A 17967-nucleotide genomic window follows, 5' to 3' on the forward strand; every position below is an offset into this window, starting at 1 on the left:
AACTAAATAACATGCATTTAAATCAAGCTAGCACATATAATGATATAATACAAGAAGAGTAGAAGACAAATGAGATATGAGACCGGCCGCCACGAAATCTTGATCAGCGTGGCGACGCGGGCGGCGAGCTCTGGATTCACACGCAAGCTCAGCGAGCATTGATCAGTTGTGGTTCTGCGACGGGGCGGACGGTGGGACGGGAGTGCCGGCCGTCGTCACGCGGTGCACCAGCACCGCCGTGGCCACGCTCCCGCTCGCCCGGTGGGCGCCGTCGTGCGCCGGCGACGTCCGCGCCCTCGCAGTAGCAGTACCACTCCCCTCGCGCACAGGCCTTGCGCCGACGCACGGCGCGCGGAGAAGCAGGAGGAGTACGACGGCGGCGGCGACCCGCAGCGCCGGCGCACTCGATTGAATAGCAGTAGCACGGGAAGCTGCTGCCATGGAGAGCGATGGATCGGTCAAACTGAGCTAAGCTTGGAGCTCGCCGGCGTTGCGGAAGACGGTGTGGATGGATCTTGTGGTTTGGTCCAGCGAGTACGTACGTGGCAGTGGTCGCGGCGAGGAGGCTACGTGTATGTGTGTATATATAGAGCAGTGGACTGTGTGTTTTGCGATTTAGGCGGGAGAGAGAGGTGACGAGGGGTTGCTTGGTTTGGTTTGGTTTAGTTTAGTTTAGTTTTAATTTAATTTTAATTCAAATTTAAATTTGCCGTTTAGTTCCTCGTGGATAATTAATGATCTTGATTAGATCGGTCCGATGCATGCGTGCAAGCGCTGAGCATTCAGGAACTTGTCAACGTACGCCCGGCACCCCGGTTATCCGGTACCTGTTGATTACAGAAAAGTCCGGTGCTAAAGGCACATGTATTGATATTTGGAAAATCTTTGTGCAAAAAAGGTAAATTAGTGGAGACATGCAAACAGTGTATATCTTTCGTCTTATCTCTATCCTTAAGGCTGCGGTTGATTCTATCATCCTAATGGTGGAGAAGTTGATTCGTAGAAAACTCCGGTGTGGTTACGGAATATATCTTCTATTTAACTCATAGCATGCTAAATAAGTATTCAACGTGTCGGAAAAAATAGTAAATTTAACTCACAACTGAAAGAGCTCGAAAAACCATTCGTAATAAGAAAAAACAATAATTTTACTCCAGCAAACAGAAAAAGACATGCATACGCCCCACTCCCGCAACAAAAAAAAGACACTCCCACAACACGAAAAAACAATCCGTTATTTTCCGGTTAAAGAATAGGGATTTTCGATTTTAGAATGGTTGCTTTCCTAACATTGAAGAGAGATTTCTGCAACCCGAAAATATATCACTTCTAACCAAAAAAATTATAAGTTCACCCTGGTAACCAACCAAATTGATGGCTATGTGATTTGCACATCATGAAAGTTTAAAAACAAATACCATATAACTCAATCTGGCATGCCGTATTTCCCTATAGTTCATTTGTGCCATCTCATTCTCTCTCCTCGCCCTCTCCCATGTCAGGTCTAGTGAGCATGGCATCAGATCTGGCGAGCGCGAGGAAGAACAACGCCATTTCTCTGCGGATCTATCCAAATCTCCCCTAGCAAAACCATCCATTCAATGCCACGTAACTTCAATCCCCATTATATACATGTAATCAAATAATCAGATGCGACTTTTGGTCATTTTCCTGGCATCTTTGCTCAACTATTTGGTTATGTTTCAATGCGTTTCTTGATTGGAGATTTAATTTTCGCCTACTCGGGAGTTATCAATTATCAAGGTTTTATGATTTTTGGAAGGGAGATTTTATATTGTATGGTTCTTGGTCGACTTTCCTACTATTTAAAAAGCACGTAATGATTTCTTCTCATGGTCTGGCTTCACGTCCAGCAAATTACCTTTAAATTTTATAGAAATTACTCATCTCATGCTACTCGATAAATACTCGATTTCCTCCCCTCCCGCACCCTTCTGTGTAGATCTCACAGCCTCCCGCGTGCTCTGCTCTGAGTCACACGCGCTCCTGCGTAGGTCCCGTCTGACCTGCAAAGCACTTGCAGCATATTAGTATTTTATAAAGACATGTTGTTCTTTACTCTTCAAAATTTAATCCGGTAGGTGATGATCCAGAGTAAGTGATAGCTAGCCTGGAAAACTGGGCATAAGCAGTTACATGCGTTATCAAACTCTTTTTTCTTCTCCTTTTTATGATCACTACATTATCTAATGATTGTACATTTGTAATTCTTACTTGATTAGCCGAGGATTCCTTCCCTGAATATGTGACTAGTTTTGATATTTAGAGAGGAAATCTCACAGACTGCTATTGCTATATACTTTATATATGGTTTAATATTATCAAATAAATCAACATGTGCAAATTTTTGGTTTTATTCTTTTGTAACATATATTTTCCGGCCATGCAACAATTATTTTCTAGTAACACCAACATATGTTTTTCAGTCATGCCAATATATGTTTGTTGCACCAGCTATGTTTCCGGTTCAAGCTAATAGATATTTTCCGATCAAGGAATAGGTACTTTCTGATTTCTTAATAGGTGTGTTTCTATTTTATAACATATGTTTTCAGACTTTTCTATTTTATAATGTTCATTTTTCTATTTTATAATAAGGATCTTTGGATTATGAGATGAAAATTTTCCACGTTTCTAACCCACAAACCTGTTTGGTCACTCCGATATAAAATTCATGTTTTATAACATATGTTTTCCTATTATATAATATGTGTTTTTCTATTTTTCCCCCCATTTGCAGGCTAATTGGTCCGCTCCGGCGGGTTATGCATACAGCATATTTGTTTTCCTGTACATGAGCCATTTTCTTTGGGATAAAGCCATTAGCCACGCATGCATTGCATTACATGGCAACGGACAGAGTTTGTGCTTTCGCTGATCGGTATGAAAAAGATGAACTCGAAATATGATGCGAGCTAGCTGCCTTTGCTTTGGGCCGTTTTTAAGAGTTCAAGGGACACCGCCTCAGTCTATATTGCATTGCAAACAAGACCATTCAGCGTTTATAGCACCGTTTAAGCAGTTTACATAAAATAGACCTGGACAGAAATGAAAGAAATCATGGTTCAAAATGGCCTCAAGTTTCGTATTCTTTGCAGTGTCATCCTTTTATTTTATGCGCCGGTATATTTATAGTAATAATATAACTTAGGTTCAGATTATTTTTTTAATTGTCACAATTTGAATTATGTGGAGAAACTCTTTTCCATTAGATTATAGACGGTGAAATTTCATAGTATAATTTATCTCGTTATTATGAGAATTAGCTTTTAGAATATAACTATTTATTTTTGCTTTTAAGGCTAAAATCTATACCTAGAATAAAAAAAATAAACAAGGCTGGAAGCAGAGAACAAAGGAGAAGCATCAAACTCCAAATCCAAAGTCTCCAACCGTCACAATCTGAAAGAAGAGGGAACGAGACGCAAAGCTCAACGAGAAGGGAACCACCACCGGCTGGAGAAAGGAATCCACAAACTGAAAGCTGTCCAGTGCCCGGTGGCACGAGCAGGACGATGCTCCTACAAACTTTTGATCAAAGAGTCCTGAGGAAAAGTTGATCAAGCAGTGCGTTTGGTACTTTGGTTGCCTGCGTATGGCCGACGAGACGAACTCATGTCAGAGGCAACAGTTGTTGGTTTGCCTCATTCTGAGTCTGTCTCTCGAGACATAATAAGATAAAGCAAGGATTTTATAAGTATAATTACGTAAAATGAATATCATAGTAATATTTTTTGTCTATTTTTCTCTCATACAACGTATCTTCGTATCAGCAATAAAACATCGTCTCCTCTAACCATGCTGATGGATATAACCTTACTCACATATACAGCTATGCTAGATGATACGAGCAACCAAATAGACTTATAAAAAAACCCCATTTGGAACAAATGAACTTCACATGAAACATTGCGCCTAGTGAAATTGGATACATGAATTTTCAATAAAATCTCGTGTTATAAGTACAGGAGCATCACAGGAACTCTACAGCTTAAAGCAGTATAGTTTTCGTAAAATCCTCCAAAATAAGGTTTACCGTGGGAATACAAAGATTAGATTTACCATTTGTTGATGTAGAAACGGAGTTGCATCCAATGCACACTACACAATGATCTTCTAATCGAAGAGGCTGCCTCCATCTAAAGTTTGGAAGGCAAAAATTTATTAGTCCTTACGAACATATAAACTATTAAAACTGTTCATTTATATTGAAGTTTGTATTGAAAAAGTAATTAAAAATCATAAAACAAAAGAAAAAAAATCAACTTATAAATAAATATTAAGTGAAATAGATGGACGGAGGAGATATCCCGTCCACTCCGGCGGAGTTGCCTTTCCCTTCGAAGTTGGGATCCCTCAGCACTGCGGAGTAGAGTAGCATTTACCAAAGCAAAGCGACCTCAAGAAAGAAACCCCACTCCTAACTCTCTCCCCCTTCCCTCACATCACATGGCGCCCGAGGTGCAGGCATCGCCGTCGCCCTCGCCGCCGCGCGCGCCGGATACGGCCGTTGGTGTCCCCGCGGATCCTCCCCCGCTGACGCCGGCGCGTGGGACAGGCAACGACTGGTCGGAGCCGGAGAAGCCCCGCAGCGCCCCGCGGTCACCTCCCCCGCCCCTCTCCACCGACGTCGTCGTCGTCGCCTCCGAGCTCCGCGTCGCCGCCGCCAAGTACGTGCCGCCGCGCGCCGTGACACGCACCGCCGACCCCGACCCCGGCCGCGGCGCGGGATGGTACACGTGGAGCGGCGCCCGCACCGCCGCCCCGGCCTCTCGTCCTGCTCCACCGCCACGGCGGCAGCGGCAGGGGCAGGCGGAGGTTCGGCCGCCTGCGCCTGCACCGGCGCCCGCTCCGACCCCAGCCCCGGCGCCCGCTCCGACCCCTGCCCCGGCGCCGGCTAGGCCGGTCGACCGGGTGGTGCCCGACATCCTGTCGCGCAAGCGGGACGCGGCGGCGCTGCAGGGCACCGCGCTGGTGGCGCGGGGCGCGGCCGCGTTGCTCTGCCTGGTGGCGCTCGCGGTGCTCGCCGCCGACACCCGCAAGGGCTGGGCCCTCGACTCCTACAGCCGCTACAGCCAGTTTCGGTATGTGAAAAAAAGGTCCCCTTTTTTAAAAAAAATATTAGGGTTCTTTGATTGGCAATTTCTTTTACGCGTTCGTGTTGTGCTGCCGCGCAGGTACTCGGAGGCAGTGAACGTGATCGGCTTCGTGTACTCGGTGTTCCAGTTCGTCGCGCTGGCGGAGCTCATGAGGAAGAACAAGCATTTGATTCCCCATCCCAAACGTGATATCTTCGACTTCACCATGGATCAGGTTTGTGCCTCATGACACGTTTGCTCCTTTTCCTAGGTTTTTATAGGGTTGTGCAACTGCTTGTCCTGTGATGTGATGTTGCAAAGGAAGAGGAGATATGAAGTCATCATGCTCAAGCAAAGTATAAGCTTTCTAAGGTCGTGAATATGCCTTTCTTGTGATTAGTGATTTAGTCCTTTAAAGTTTACACCGCATTTGGTGCAGCAATCGCAGTCGGCATAGTCACGTTGCCATCCTCTTGATATGCATCACAAATGTGTACATTCAGATTGTCCTATTGTGTGCTAAAATTAGAAAAAAAAAAGTTATCATCCAAACTGGTGATCTCAATGAATCTAGCCATTAATTGCTATTTATTTGAAGTTGAGTAGAGACTAGAGAGTCTATATTATACATCAGTGTGGAATTATAAACTGGCTGATAGGGTGCTGTATGATATTACCTTGTGTCCTAGATTGCTCTTTGCATTTTTTTCTTTCCGAAAAGCCATTGCTGTTCGCATTTCATATATGAGAAATTATCGTGTTAGACCTATTTCCTTTAAGTAAAGGGAAAATATTTCACTTTTCTGATAACTCTTATGTGCTGAAGTGCAAACACGACAATTGGTCATTGATAGTGAAGCTTTTCTTTTAGGGGAAAAAGATTCTATGGAGGATCATTAGATGGGTGCTTCCTGATTCCTTATCTTAACTGAAGTATTACAAGACCATAATATGTGTGTGCAGCACCTTCATTCTGATGCCATTGTATCAGGGTTTGCCAGCTATGCTTCTTATTTTTGTCAATTTAAGTTACACATACTTCAAACTACCTGCATGCCCCTTTACATTGAGGTGAGATATTGTACCTGCTTTTGAGCACACGATAGCTAGTGCCAGAAATCATAATCGACTTCTGTGATGGTAAAGATGGACAACTTGATCAATATCCAACCATCACACTATTTTCAAGATTGACATTGTAGTTACAATCACTGTTCACCAATTGTACCAAAACTGTGCATTGGAGTTGCCCCTGTTCCTCCTTTTCTTTTTCTAACTATTTGAACAGAAAACTTGGGGATAGTATGCAAATATGCTCCCAAAGATAAGCTTGTTTTCGCAGTGTGTTCCACTTTTCAGTTGTTCAATCTCTGCAAGGTGAGACCGCTGCTGATTTCTTCTTTTGTTATTGCAGGTGCTGGCATACCTTTTGATATCGTCCTCGTCATCGGCAACTGCTCGAGTAGGTGATTGGATTGACAACTGGGGGAGTGATCCCTTCCCAAACATGGCCAATGGCTCCATTATCATATCTTTCGTGGCATTCTTGGTTTTCGCTATCTGCTCCCTCATCTCCGCATACAATCTGTTCCGCCAAGATATGTAGCTGCTCTTGTCTACAACTTTATGTAGCTGCTCTTGTCTACAACTTGTTGTCCTTTCATATCTGGACAAAGTTTTATGCGCAGACTTTATTGTGCTGTACATGTATATATATGATCAGGGAACGACAGTCTGAGTTGCAGACTTGTAGTAATAATAATTTTATATATATCCACATTAAGTGAGGTGAAAATAATTCTGTGGTGGCATCGTACTCTGCAATGACTTATAGAACTAGACTTCCGTGGTGAACAAAATTCTCAGGTTCCAGTAACTCTGAAACAAGCGTTTTGTTTCCGTGAACTTTGTGACGTGTTTTATTTCCGTTGTTTTATTCGATTATCTAAAAAAGATGACGTCGAGCAAAATGGTCGATAAGGAGGGCACATCATCCTATCAATCGGAGAACTTTGCGATGACATGCCTGAGACAAGTATACAACAATTTGAAGAAGAAATAGATATGTATATTTTCCAGAAAGATTGGTATGATCTAGTTTTGGATGGGCATCTAGCCCTTCAAATCGAATCAATGTGTACTATAGTTTATAGCCCTACGCTACACAACAAGGTTCAGAGTGCAGCTCCAATGACAAGAATGGTTAATCATGCAAGTACAGACCTCACTGAACAGCCTACTTCAGCCTGACAGCAGTGGATGAATCTCAGCTCCAGCTTGACTGGATGAGTGTAGTGTCGAACGAAGAAGGGATACTTGAGCACAGTTCTGACAATAAAATCAAAGAGTCCTCAAGCTCCAGCTCCATGAACTGCATTGCATGCGTGCGCCATCTATTTGCACTGCAGCTGCCTCTGCAACGGCTTTGAGCTCCATGTCAGCTCCTGGATGGCAGCAGGGAATAGCACCGTCGGCTTCCTCTTGCTCTCCTCCAGGTACGGGAAGTCCTCCGTGAAGTGCAAGCCGCGGCTCTCGCGCCTCGCCAGCGCGCTCTTCACCACCAACTTCGCGCAGCAGAAGAGGTTGCGCATCTCGCAGGCTTCCATCCCCACCATCGTAGGCTTCCACCCCCTCCTGAACAGGAAGTCCTCCCACTCCGACTCCAGGTCACCGATCTTCCACTCCGCCTTCTTCAGCCGGCCCGTCGACCGCACGATGCCGACGTACTCCCACATCACGGATTGCAGCTCCATCCTGGTCTGCTTCGTCCTCTTGATGATGTCGGACAACACGCTGTCCCCGAGGGACCATGGAAGCATCGGGCGAGCCCATTTCGCGGCGAAAGAATGGTCGGCGTCGGCGTCGGCGTCCACCATGTGATCAATTGAGGGCTGTACTGCTCTCCTGGCGAAGACCAGGGCTTCAAGCAGTGAGTTGCTCGCCAGCCGGTTAGCACCGTGCAATCCGGTGCACGCAACCTCGCCGGCGACGTACAGGCCTTTCACGTTGGTCTCCCCCTGCAACCCGGCCCGGACACCGCCGCACATGTAATGAGCTGCAGGGACCACGGGTATGGGCTGCCGCGTGATGTCCAGACCGTACCGCAGGCACTCGGCTGCGATGTTGGGGAAATGAGCAAGAATTTTCTCTCTTGGTCTGTGGCTGATATCCAGGAGGACATACTTCTCTCCTCGCTTCTTCAGTTGATCATCTATGCTTCTGGCAACCACATCCCTCGGTGCCAACTCCGCACGGTCATCGTACAGCGGCATGAATCTCTCCAGGGACCGATTGTAGAGAATTCCCCCATCTCCTCTGACTGCTTCTGTTATGAGAAATGCATTCTCTCTTATTTTGTTTGGCTTTATTGGGAGGCCTTCATCTGATAGTGCAGTTGGATGGAACTGCACAAACCTGACATTGCAAAGTGGAGATTTTTTTAAATATAACAAACTTCAGATACCGGTAGAATGCGCAAAACCGAATAAGGAAGAGAGATTCGTAAGGTAGCTACTGCTATGAATGGAAAACTGGTGTGTAAATTTTAACTAGGAAAGCAGGAATGAGTACATTATTTTGTTTTCTTTTGAGAACAAAAGGGATGAGCATATCTAAGGGCAAGGGAAACTCACTCCATATTGGATATTACAGCCTGAGCACGATGAGACATTGCAATTCCATCCCCAGTTGCTACCTGAAACATCCGGATTCAATGAGTATTAGGAAGATTGTGAGCATTGCATCAAGTTATTTTCCATCAAAAGCAAAATGGATGATGTATCATATCCATCTGTTCACCTAATAATACTGTATGCCGTTTGAAAAGCATGTTGGCTTAGCATAATATAGAACAGAAAGGTAACAAAAGATACCATTAAAAATCCACTAAATTCAAAGATATTAAAGAGTGGGGTCTTGAAATACCGGTGGATTGGTTGTTGTGGGATATATATGGCCAGCTCCTCCAGATGCAAGCAATGTTACTTTCGAGATGAAACGGACTACCTGGATAACATAATAACAAGTTTTATAACTTGAGTTATCTTTGATAAGAATGCTGCCAAATGGTTGGATCTGAAATGACAAATATGACAAGAAATGAGGCTGATGTACCATCTGGGTTTCGGTGTCTATCGAATCCACTCCATAACAATAGATTTCACCATTTTTCTGCAATAGAACACTGCATATTAGTAATGGTGGTTTACTGGAAACCTTTTGCTTACAGGAGGTGCAAATTAGGCATGTCACATAGCACACACATTTCCACTTATGGAACATGAATTCTTAATTTGGCAGTACTCACAAATTTAACTCTACTGAGTGAGACATTTAAAGGATGCATTTAAGAAGTCAATATCGACAAGCGTTTGGAAGCTGACAATAACAGGTGTAGCAATGACCAATATCTTGTCGCTTTCCTACGCTATTTCTTGAAACTGAGCAGCTTAACCGCTATTCTATCCTTTTTTTTTTTAACTCCAAACTACTTTGAGCTAGGGCCACTACTTCTAGACAAGTTCCAGTATTTTGTTGCTTGCAGAATATTACGAGAAAAGGGAAAAATGGTTGCTCTGCATTGAGCAGAAACTGGCCAATCACCACTAGTTTTCATGCAGTCCAATGGTATTTCTCAGCTATCAATTTATACACTGATGAAGGATAACACCTAAATAGCAGGAGGCTTTCTAAAGTAAAAGAATGAAAAACACATGCATGTTCATAGACGCAACGGGTGCATGTCAAAAATCATGTAATAGAAAGAGTTTAACAAAAAGTATTATTCACCAAATAAACAAGATGACTGTTGCACAGAAGTCTTGACAGTAAAACTAGAGATAACATGCCAAGTAACAAATAATTAGCATAAAGGCATAAGAACAACAAATACCAACCTGACATGTCAATAGATCGATGGCAAAGTGGTGGCCAAACAAAGATATGTTATCATCATTGTCAACTGCTTGAAGCAGTGCTCTTTCAATCTCTCTTCCAGTCATATCAGCAGAATGGACAATTCTATTGTGAGAATGTCCACCTTCCCTTGCAAGGTGCAGTCTACCATCTTCACCATGGTCAAATGACGCACCCATGGCAATTAGTTCCTTGACACGCTCTGGGCCTTCTGTGCATACTACCTGAAAGACAACATGAATGTTATCAGCCAACAAATATAAATTAACTGCGCAATGCAGGGAAGGAGATTGTTTGCAAGCAAGGATTCACTGGAAAATGCATTGATAAAATGGTGAGGCAATGAAAAAGCAGTTATTGTAGTGATGATGGATGCTTAAACTTACCCTGACAGTCTCTTCATCGCACAGGTAAGCCCCTGCAACGATTGTATCTTTCATGTGACTTTCTACAGAATCTAAGGGGCATAGGACGGCACTAACACCACCTTGTGCATAGTTTGTGTTGCTCTCATAAGGCTCTGCTTTGGTAATGATAGCAACGGAGCCGTGCTTTGAAACTTCCAGAGCATACCTTAGGCCAGCAACACCGCTGCCAATAACCACGAAATCGAAGTACTTCGTGCTATCGTCTTGAGAGAATGAGAGAGTGGAGGCTCTGATGGCGCTGACCCTGTGCCTCACATGTTGTTGGGAGACAGTAGCAGATTTTGCGCCCATGAAACGCGGCATACTACCTAGTCTGTAAGCACAATTAGCACGCTGACATCAGATTAAACAATGCACAATTAGGAAGCGTCAGATCAAAGCTCGCAATTTGCAATAAGTAACTCAAGTGGTCATACATAAGACTAACTAAAACCCTTTTTACATCTTCTGTCAGTTTTTCAGCTGAATCCTACTTCTTTTTTTGAACCAAGTAAATCCTACTTCTGTCAATCAGGAAATTCTGACAGTGCTTCTTTCAACACTAGTAAAAAAATGGAGGAGAAAAACTAAGGAAAATCAAATATCCGGCAGCTTAACGACTTGATGAACAATGATAAATAGAACTCCAAATCGATAAAACAAGGCAGCCTATTAGACTACACTAAGCACTTGAAATCCTCTTGGAAAAAATAAATAAACATTTGACATTCAGCGTGAATAACATTTAACAGCAGTAACTTCACCTAGAGATATGAAGCCGGGAGCATCTTCTGAAAGAGAGAGACGGTAGTCCAGAGGCTTGCATGTGCCCTTTCTCGACATGCATCACCTCTGTGCATTGGAGGCTCGCAAACCCACTCGTCAGGTTCGCCATCCCGGCCTCGGCGCTGCCTGCACAAACGAAACCAAAGCACAAGACTAATCAAGAACCGCGGATTCCACAGAGAGGAAGGAGCAAAAGAATTAGTTTTTTTTTCGAACGAAAAGCTAAAGGAAAAAAACATCGGAGGAACAACAATCGTAAACAAAAATCAATGAGGAAAGAAAAAGATCTCTTATTATGGACGCCAAGAACAGGAACGAGGAGATCTAAGCATCCCCGGCGATAAAAATATCAGCTTTAGCATTATAAAGGCTGGATCAGGCGATCAGGTAATTCAAGAACAAATATTTCGCAGGGGGGAGGAGGAGAGCTCTCTTAGGTGTACCTGTGCAAGAAACGCTCCTCCTGGCTCCAATGGCAAGGAGACGATGGTGAGGAGACGGCTGGAAATTCAGAAGGGCGCGCGGAGGGAGAAGTAACGCGCGCGGGCAACACCTTTGCGCCTCCGAAGAGAGCGGCGGAGAAGAGGACGGAAGCGAGCGGCGTGCTGGCTTGGCGAAATTTAATTGCGGAGGAGAGAGACAGAGATAGAGAGAGAGACAAGTTGGGGGAGAAGAAAGAAAGAAACAAGAAGCAGGAAGAAACGGGATCGCTCAAAAAGGCTAGGCGAGGAAAATTCCTCGCACCCCGAGGCGCCACATCGTCGCCGCCGTCATCTTCGTCATCCTGCTCGTTCATCGTTTTTCTTTTCGTGGTTGTTTCCAACTTTCCATTTTACTCTTCTCCTGGACCGCAAAGATTCGCCGGATCTGGCGTTCGCTCTCTGATGAGGCTCATTCTGCCTGCTTTTGACTTCCGGGGGCGGCGCACCTGCGGGCCCAAACGAATCAATGTGGGGCTAGTAGCGGACTGGTGGTGGTCTGGTGGATGGAACGTCTGCCCTCGCAATTTCGCGTGCTAGGTTGGCTCTAGTTTTCCACCATTCCTGCCGATTCATGGATCCGCGACTACCTCGTTTTTAGCCGTTAATCTTTGCTATCCTTGAGTCTTCTCCTTTCTGTTGCAATCGCAAAGTTTTGAATGTTGTATATATCGCGCTGCATAGTGCAGCCTAAGGAAGACGATGGCCGCCCAAAACGCCCACTAATTGTTTGACGAAATGCCTGATCCATTCCATCACACTTACGGGATTTTTTTTTTCTCGACACGGAGACAGGCATGGGATCGGCAATGTTTTCGACGGCTGCATGGTGGGCAAGGGCGGGAAGCCGAAGATGAGGCCGGTCGAGCGGACGCTGCCACCTGAGCGGTGGCCTGCTCTTCATCCCGACGTAGGGAACCACGTCAGGTATGCTTAAGGTTTAACTTATCGACCGACCATCCGTTATCGAATTCGAGCGGTTATCAAAAATTCGTGATTATCGTGATAACCATTTAAAATTTAACTGAAATTTGGACAAAATTTATTTACTAAAATTTAAATTTGGTCAAAAATTTGTCAGAATCACCTCGGTTTATCGAGCGATTTTATCAAATTTTCCGTATTGTCAATAACCGCTCGGTTTCTCGATTTATCGAGCGGCATTCTCGATTTTCAATGAAGTTAAAAAAAACATAAAAATTAGTTCAATCTCGTAAAATCAATAACTAATTCATCTGAGATTCAAATCAAGTTAAACAAAATTTGTTGGTTTCTTATAACTTGATCTACATGATAAAAAAAATTATACTCATAAAAAAACTGAAAATTTTCTGTAAGAAAATGTATTTGTTAAACGACGTTAAATGCATAGTTTACTCTTTGCTAGTCCAAAAATCATGAAACTAATTTTGTTAGTTTTCTTATATGATCCTATGTCTTTTAAAAATACATGAACTCATGAATTAGTTATTGTAACATGCAGGATTGTGTAAATGTGTTACGACTAGATTAATTTATAACTGATCCATCACACCTCTAAAATTAGTGAAACTATTTTTATTAGTTTATTTATACTATGCTTTATATAGGAAAAATAATAGTAGACATGAAAAAGTTAATTACAATGTTGTTTATTAACATATTCACTTTATGCTTGTGAACTTTGTAAAAATTATAGAGAAATTAATAAAACTCTAAATGAAGTGAAATCAATTTTTAAGATTCTCTTAAGATACGTCCTACGTAAGAAAAATATGTGTTTGCATATTAAGTTTTTCCTAACATGAGTTAATAACTGAGCCGCACGCTTCAATTTTTTTTTTTCATTTTTTCCAAACTTCCTCCCTATAGAATATGATGCAAATGACATTAGTTTTGATTTTTTTTCTTAGGAGGTTTTAGGATTGTGTCTAATTTGTTTTAGGATTTTTTAAAAATTCAAATTTGATTACCATTCGGTTTCTAAAATCAGATCGGAACGGTAAAATCGATAGCCGCGAATTTTAACCGGTTACCGTTGAAAAATTGAACCCTGATTGCCACCCGAGCTATTACTACCTTTTACTATGCAACTCGAGCAAATTGTTCGGCAGAATGCCTCAGAGCCACCCGAACTTTTTGTCCCCATCAACATCACCTCAAAGATAATCTTGTGATTAGATTCAAGCATCACTTAGTTTTTTTTTCACAGATAGAGATGATTCCACGTAAGTGGAACAGAGAGCAGATTATATTAAAATGTGTTCTTCTTCTGAAGGCACCATAGAGCAGATTCAAGCATCACGTAGTAAGGGTTTCTTCTGTGATGTCAATTCATTTTAGTTGAGCAAGTATGAGTACGCATTGCCTCTTCCCCGTAGGAAATATAGTTTACAGCAAGTTTCAATTTATAATGGATTACTTTCTTGCCAAGTTATTAAATAGTTTGTCTTTTACTTTGCATTTTTATATATCGAGGTTTGTCAGCTTGCTCTTTAAAATGGCCTATTTAAAGATAACGACATATAGCTTCATATGGACATTCAGTGCTGGAATTCACTTTGTAACAATATAGTGTAGTAACCAGCGAGATCAAATAAGTATCTCTTTATGTTTGTGTAGTGCGATTTCTGTCGGTTTTAAATTGGGTTATTCTCTCAAGTTTGCATATCATTGGTTAGTCAAATTGTTATTTTGTATTAGCTAAACACATCTAATTATATTATCTTGTGAAGTTTTTATCTCATGTCGCAATGTACGGATAATTAACTAGTACGTATATTCCTCTCTCGAGGGTGCATTCGCGGATCCTAGCTATGTTTTCCTGTGAAGAAAATCTGGAAGAGTCAAATTCCGCCGTCTCTTCGAATTCGAAAGTTTCCCGTTCCTTGGCTGAAAGGATCAATCAGGTGATCAATCAGTTTCGCGCCTGATTGCTGCGAGTGACGCCAAAAACCGTTACGTTCCGAGTGACGCCAAAAACCGTTCCGTTCCGGCTTCTAGGCCGCGAAGACCATCCATTTCCCGACCCCACATTGTCAGCCACCCAAACGCGAGCGAACGTTCGTGCTCCTTTCTTGCTTCTCTTGCAAGCATCCGCGTCTCGCCGCAGAATCTTCTTGCCGCCACCACCTCCTGCTCCAAGCATCAGCCACAGCTTTGCTTGCTCCCCACTCCCGCCGCACGCGCTCTCTGTAGCTCACGCGTCTCCCCTCCCTCCCTCCCTCCCTCCCTCCTCGCCATCTCGCCTCCTTTATAAACGCCGCCCGCCCAGCGTGCACATCAATCTCACCACCGCCGCCGCAGGCACGACGCGTCCAGGGCATCCAACGCACGCGCGCCTTCTCCAGCCTCCATCCATTCTGGGCTCGCATCTCGTGAGTGCAATGGCGCAGCCGCCGCGCTTCGACTCCGTCCTCAGCTTCGGCCGCGCCGCGGACCCCGACGCGGACCGGCCGGCCAACGACGGAGCCGAGGAGGTCGCCTCCGACGCCGGCAGCAGCGACGACGACGACGACGCGGGGTTCGAGTTCGCCTTCGCGCCGCCCCTCAAGGCAGCGGGCCACGAAGCAGAGGACGTCCTCGCGGTGGCCGACGACCTGTTCGCGCACGGCCGCATCCTGCCGGCGTACCCGGTCTTCGACCGCTACCTCCTCCGTGACCACGACGAGGCGGCGGCGCCCCAGCCCCAGGCGTCCACGGCGCCGCCCTCGCCGGACACGTACTGCGCCTGGACGCCGGGGTCGCCCGCGAGGGAGGGGCCCTTCCCCAAGAGCGCCTCCACGGGGGAGGCGCACCGCTGGCGCCTGCGCGACCTCGTCGGCATAGGCGCGCGCTCGCACAGCGACGGCAAGGAGAAGTTCGTCTTCCTGCAGCCCCCCGCCGCCGCCACGCCGTCCAAGATGTCCGGCAAGGCGACAGTGTCGGCGGAGACGACGGAAGGCAAGCAGAGCACGAAACCCTCAGCCCAGCAGCAGCAGAAGCAGAGCAAGAATAAGAGCAAGGCCGCCGTGACCGAGATGGACATGGCTACCGCGCACAGGCTCTTCTACGGCAAACAGGACGCCGCCGCCGGCGACAGGAGGCAGCGCTCGTACCTGCCCTACCGCCCGGGGATCTTCGGCTTCTTCGCCACCGCGCACGCGTTCGGCCGGTCGCACCACCCCTACTAGCCACCTACCGCCGGCCTCCGGCCTCTTGCCGCGCCGATGATCACTTCACTTCGATAGGGATCAAGCTCTCGATAAATATTTATTTTTTGTTCATTGTATGATGTTAAATTTCCTGTAGAATGATAGAGTGACACAAAATCAAATGCGATAGCTCTTGTAGAAAGATTATTATTTTGTTTGATTTTTCCCCAGTTAATTCTAGGCAATTAGCTCATTGTTCTTGCCATTTCGTGTGAATACAAAAAAATTACGCGCCATTCTTGACTCTGAATTCGTCTATCTGACCGGCCAGGCTTCATCGAAGACGAGCTGACCTGATCGTTCAGGATCAAACGCTCAGTTGGTGGCGCAGCTGAATTGTCGCATCTTGCTTGCACGGGGAGAGGTGTCTGGCTGCTTCAATGGAGGAGAACCGGTACACCTGCTACTAGCCTATTTTAGGCATGTGTGCACGCGTTCGCTGTGTTCTTTCTCTTCTTCCCCTCTATTTGACTGGTTTATTTCTTATTTTTTTTAAACACCAGCACAACTAGTTGATACACGCTCATACTAACAAACTTATGCACTCATACAACACCTACCAAAAATCAGAGATATAAAGTTTAAAGATTGATAAAGTCATCACACATCTCGTTGTGGATGAGCACCACTGAAAGAAATTGTGACTAAGGAGGTACAACCACATTTACTAAGAGTGTGATTAATTGGCCACATGAGTTTTACATGTATACACCATATATGCAAATTGAGTGGAGTCATGTTTGTTAAAAAAAAGAGTGTTTAGCTGGTTGTATTTATCTGACATACTAACCTGAGTTTTTATTTGGTAGATCGAATTTGAGACTGTATAAATAGATACTAGAGTTGATATTGTAATTATTTGTTCATATGGAAATGATTTTGTGATACTAACATGTGATTCTAACTACATGAGCGGATGCAAAAACCTGTATCCGTCGGGCTAAGCTATGGAGAGAAGCTCGAAACAGCATCCTTCTCGGACCAGATTATGAGCATACATTTGCATCCGTAAATCATATATGCGAGCAATCAGACATATTTCCCTATAAAATTATATGTATCTACTGAGCTAAATTGCTCTCTTAGACAACTAATCAGATCCTAACCATCCAACCTAAGGGTTCGTTCTCTTGACTGGTTTGTTCTAGGCAGGTGAGTTTTTTCTCTCTCAAGATAATCCATCTTTTCCAACTGCATTTGCTAGACGCGCATACCGTCATTCCCTAAAAAAAACACAGATATGCAAACTGAATTTCACCTCGGTCCAATTCCCGTTTTACATTTTACTCGTTTGTTTGGAACGAAGCGATTCTACCGAATATGATACATTCCCACTCTCCGACACGGAGATTTAGTATTCCGAACGGAGTTATATCCGCAAAGCGTTGAACGCTCTAATAAAATAAAATACGAAGATTTGAGAAGTCATCGTGCTAGAGCTTAGAACCATTCTTGATCTAGCCCTCTTCTAGAAGGAGGTCTTGCAAATAGTTTTAGATTTGAACAGCTAAAACAAGGCTAGTGCCAGAATGACCTGGCTTCGGCTTCCATCTAATTCTGCCCCTGTTTTTTTTCCCTTTGCGAAAGGGACCCCACAATTACAAAGTGAACCCAGAACACAAAGAAAATTAGAAACAAGTCCATCTAGTTCTGCTGCTGAGATCATGGAATATTTCTTTTTTTTTAGGGCACGAGAGCATGGAATTTGGGTCACGAGCTCGCAGGATATGGTCATATTTTTGGAGCTTTTTTATTTTTATATTTCAAAATTAAAAATTATAAAAAATATGTATCCATTTAAAAAAATTACAGAACTAGCATTCTAACGGCAATAGTAGCTTAGATCTGCAATTTTTTTTTTCAAAATACACCTATTTTTTACAATTTTTTAATTTTTAAAATATAAATAAAAAAATCATCTTTTAGAGTCGAATGTCAAAAAGTCCCACATAGCAAATAAGTTTTTTTAAGAATACAAAGTGAACGTATATTACCTACACACTTCATATTCATATCACATGCATACATATACGTGTGCGTTCATACATACACTATGAAGGAATTAGGAGCCTGAATACCTCTAATACGTAGGAACACACAATACCACTAA

The 17967-nt window shown here is 44.0% G+C and overlaps 3 protein-coding genes and 1 long non-coding RNA gene across 5 annotated transcripts; 3 read left to right on the top strand and 1 right to left on the bottom strand.

Moving 5' to 3' along the window:
• The first annotated feature begins 4342 nt into the window (after positions 1–4342).
• LOC133922712 (CASP-like protein 4A2) lies at positions 4343–6897 on the top strand. Of its 2 annotated transcripts, none has more exons than XM_062368158.1 (3): positions 4343–5105; positions 5199–5334; positions 5971–6500. In XM_062368158.1, exons 1-3 carry the CDS (start codon positions 4471–4473, stop codon positions 6025–6027), a joined length of 828 nt encoding a protein of 275 aa, XP_062224142.1. In that variant the 5' UTR covers positions 4343–4470; the 3' UTR covers positions 6028–6500. The 2 variants fall into 2 exon arrangements, with proteins under 2 accessions (XP_062224142.1, XP_062224140.1); XM_062368156.1 differs by lacking the exon at positions 5971–6500 and adding an exon at positions 6514–6897 and having other exon boundaries at positions 4351–5105.
• Positions 6898–7145: 248 nt separating this feature from the next.
• Positions 7146–12069, bottom strand: LOC133922713 (L-aspartate oxidase, chloroplastic). The gene is made up of 8 exons (XM_062368159.1): positions 11650–12069; positions 11185–11332; positions 10400–10754; positions 9995–10237; positions 9213–9269; positions 9024–9104; positions 8732–8793; positions 7146–8513 (listed from the first exon to the last, which is right to left on the bottom strand). The coding sequence occupies exons 2-8, from the start codon at positions 11313–11315 to the stop codon at positions 7493–7495; spliced, it is 1950 nt and encodes a 649-aa protein (XP_062224143.1). The 5' UTR covers positions 11316–11332; positions 11650–12069; the 3' UTR covers positions 7146–7492.
• A 457-nt stretch (positions 12070–12526) lies between these two features.
• On the top strand, positions 12527–16193 carry LOC133922715 (uncharacterized). The gene is made up of 2 exons (XR_009910525.1): positions 12527–12612; positions 16129–16193. It is a non-coding gene; the product is annotated as an uncharacterized LOC133922715 (long non-coding RNA).
• LOC133922714 (uncharacterized) lies at positions 14933–16093 on the top strand. Its single transcript, XM_062368160.1, has one exon. It carries the CDS (start codon positions 15051–15053, stop codon positions 15834–15836), a length of 786 nt encoding a protein of 261 aa, XP_062224144.1. The 5' UTR covers positions 14933–15050; the 3' UTR covers positions 15837–16093.
• Positions 16194–17967: the final 1774 nt, after the last annotated feature.

Source organism: Phragmites australis, chromosome 6, assembly GCF_958298935.1.
Source record: "Phragmites australis chromosome 6, lpPhrAust1.1, whole genome shotgun sequence".
NCBI classification, from domain to species: Eukaryota; Viridiplantae; Streptophyta; class Magnoliopsida; order Poales; family Poaceae; genus Phragmites; species Phragmites australis.

Coding starts and splice junctions, on each gene's coding strand:
- LOC133922713 (XM_062368159.1), bottom strand. CDS start 11,315: ATGGCGAACCTGACGAGTGGGTTTGCGAGCCTCCAATGCACAGAGGTG. Junction 9,270..9,994: donor TCGATCTATTGACATGTCAG/GTTGGTATTTGT, acceptor GTTCTATTGCAG/AAAAATGGTGAAATCTATTG. Junction 9,105..9,212: donor TAGACACCGAAACCCAGATG/GTACATCAGCCT, acceptor TATGTTATCCAG/GTAGTCCGTTTCATCTCGAA.
- LOC133922714 (XM_062368160.1), top strand. CDS start 15,051: ATGGCGCAGCCGCCGCGCTTCGACTCCGTCCTCAGCTTCGGCCGCGCC.
- LOC133922712 (XM_062368156.1), top strand. CDS start 4,471: ATGGCGCCCGAGGTGCAGGCATCGCCGTCGCCCTCGCCGCCGCGCGCG. Junction 5,106..5,198: donor AGCCGCTACAGCCAGTTTCG/GTATGTGAAAAA, acceptor GCTGCCGCGCAG/GTACTCGGAGGCAGTGAACG. Junction 5,335..6,513: donor TCGACTTCACCATGGATCAG/GTTTGTGCCTCA, acceptor TTGTTATTGCAG/GTGCTGGCATACCTTTTGAT.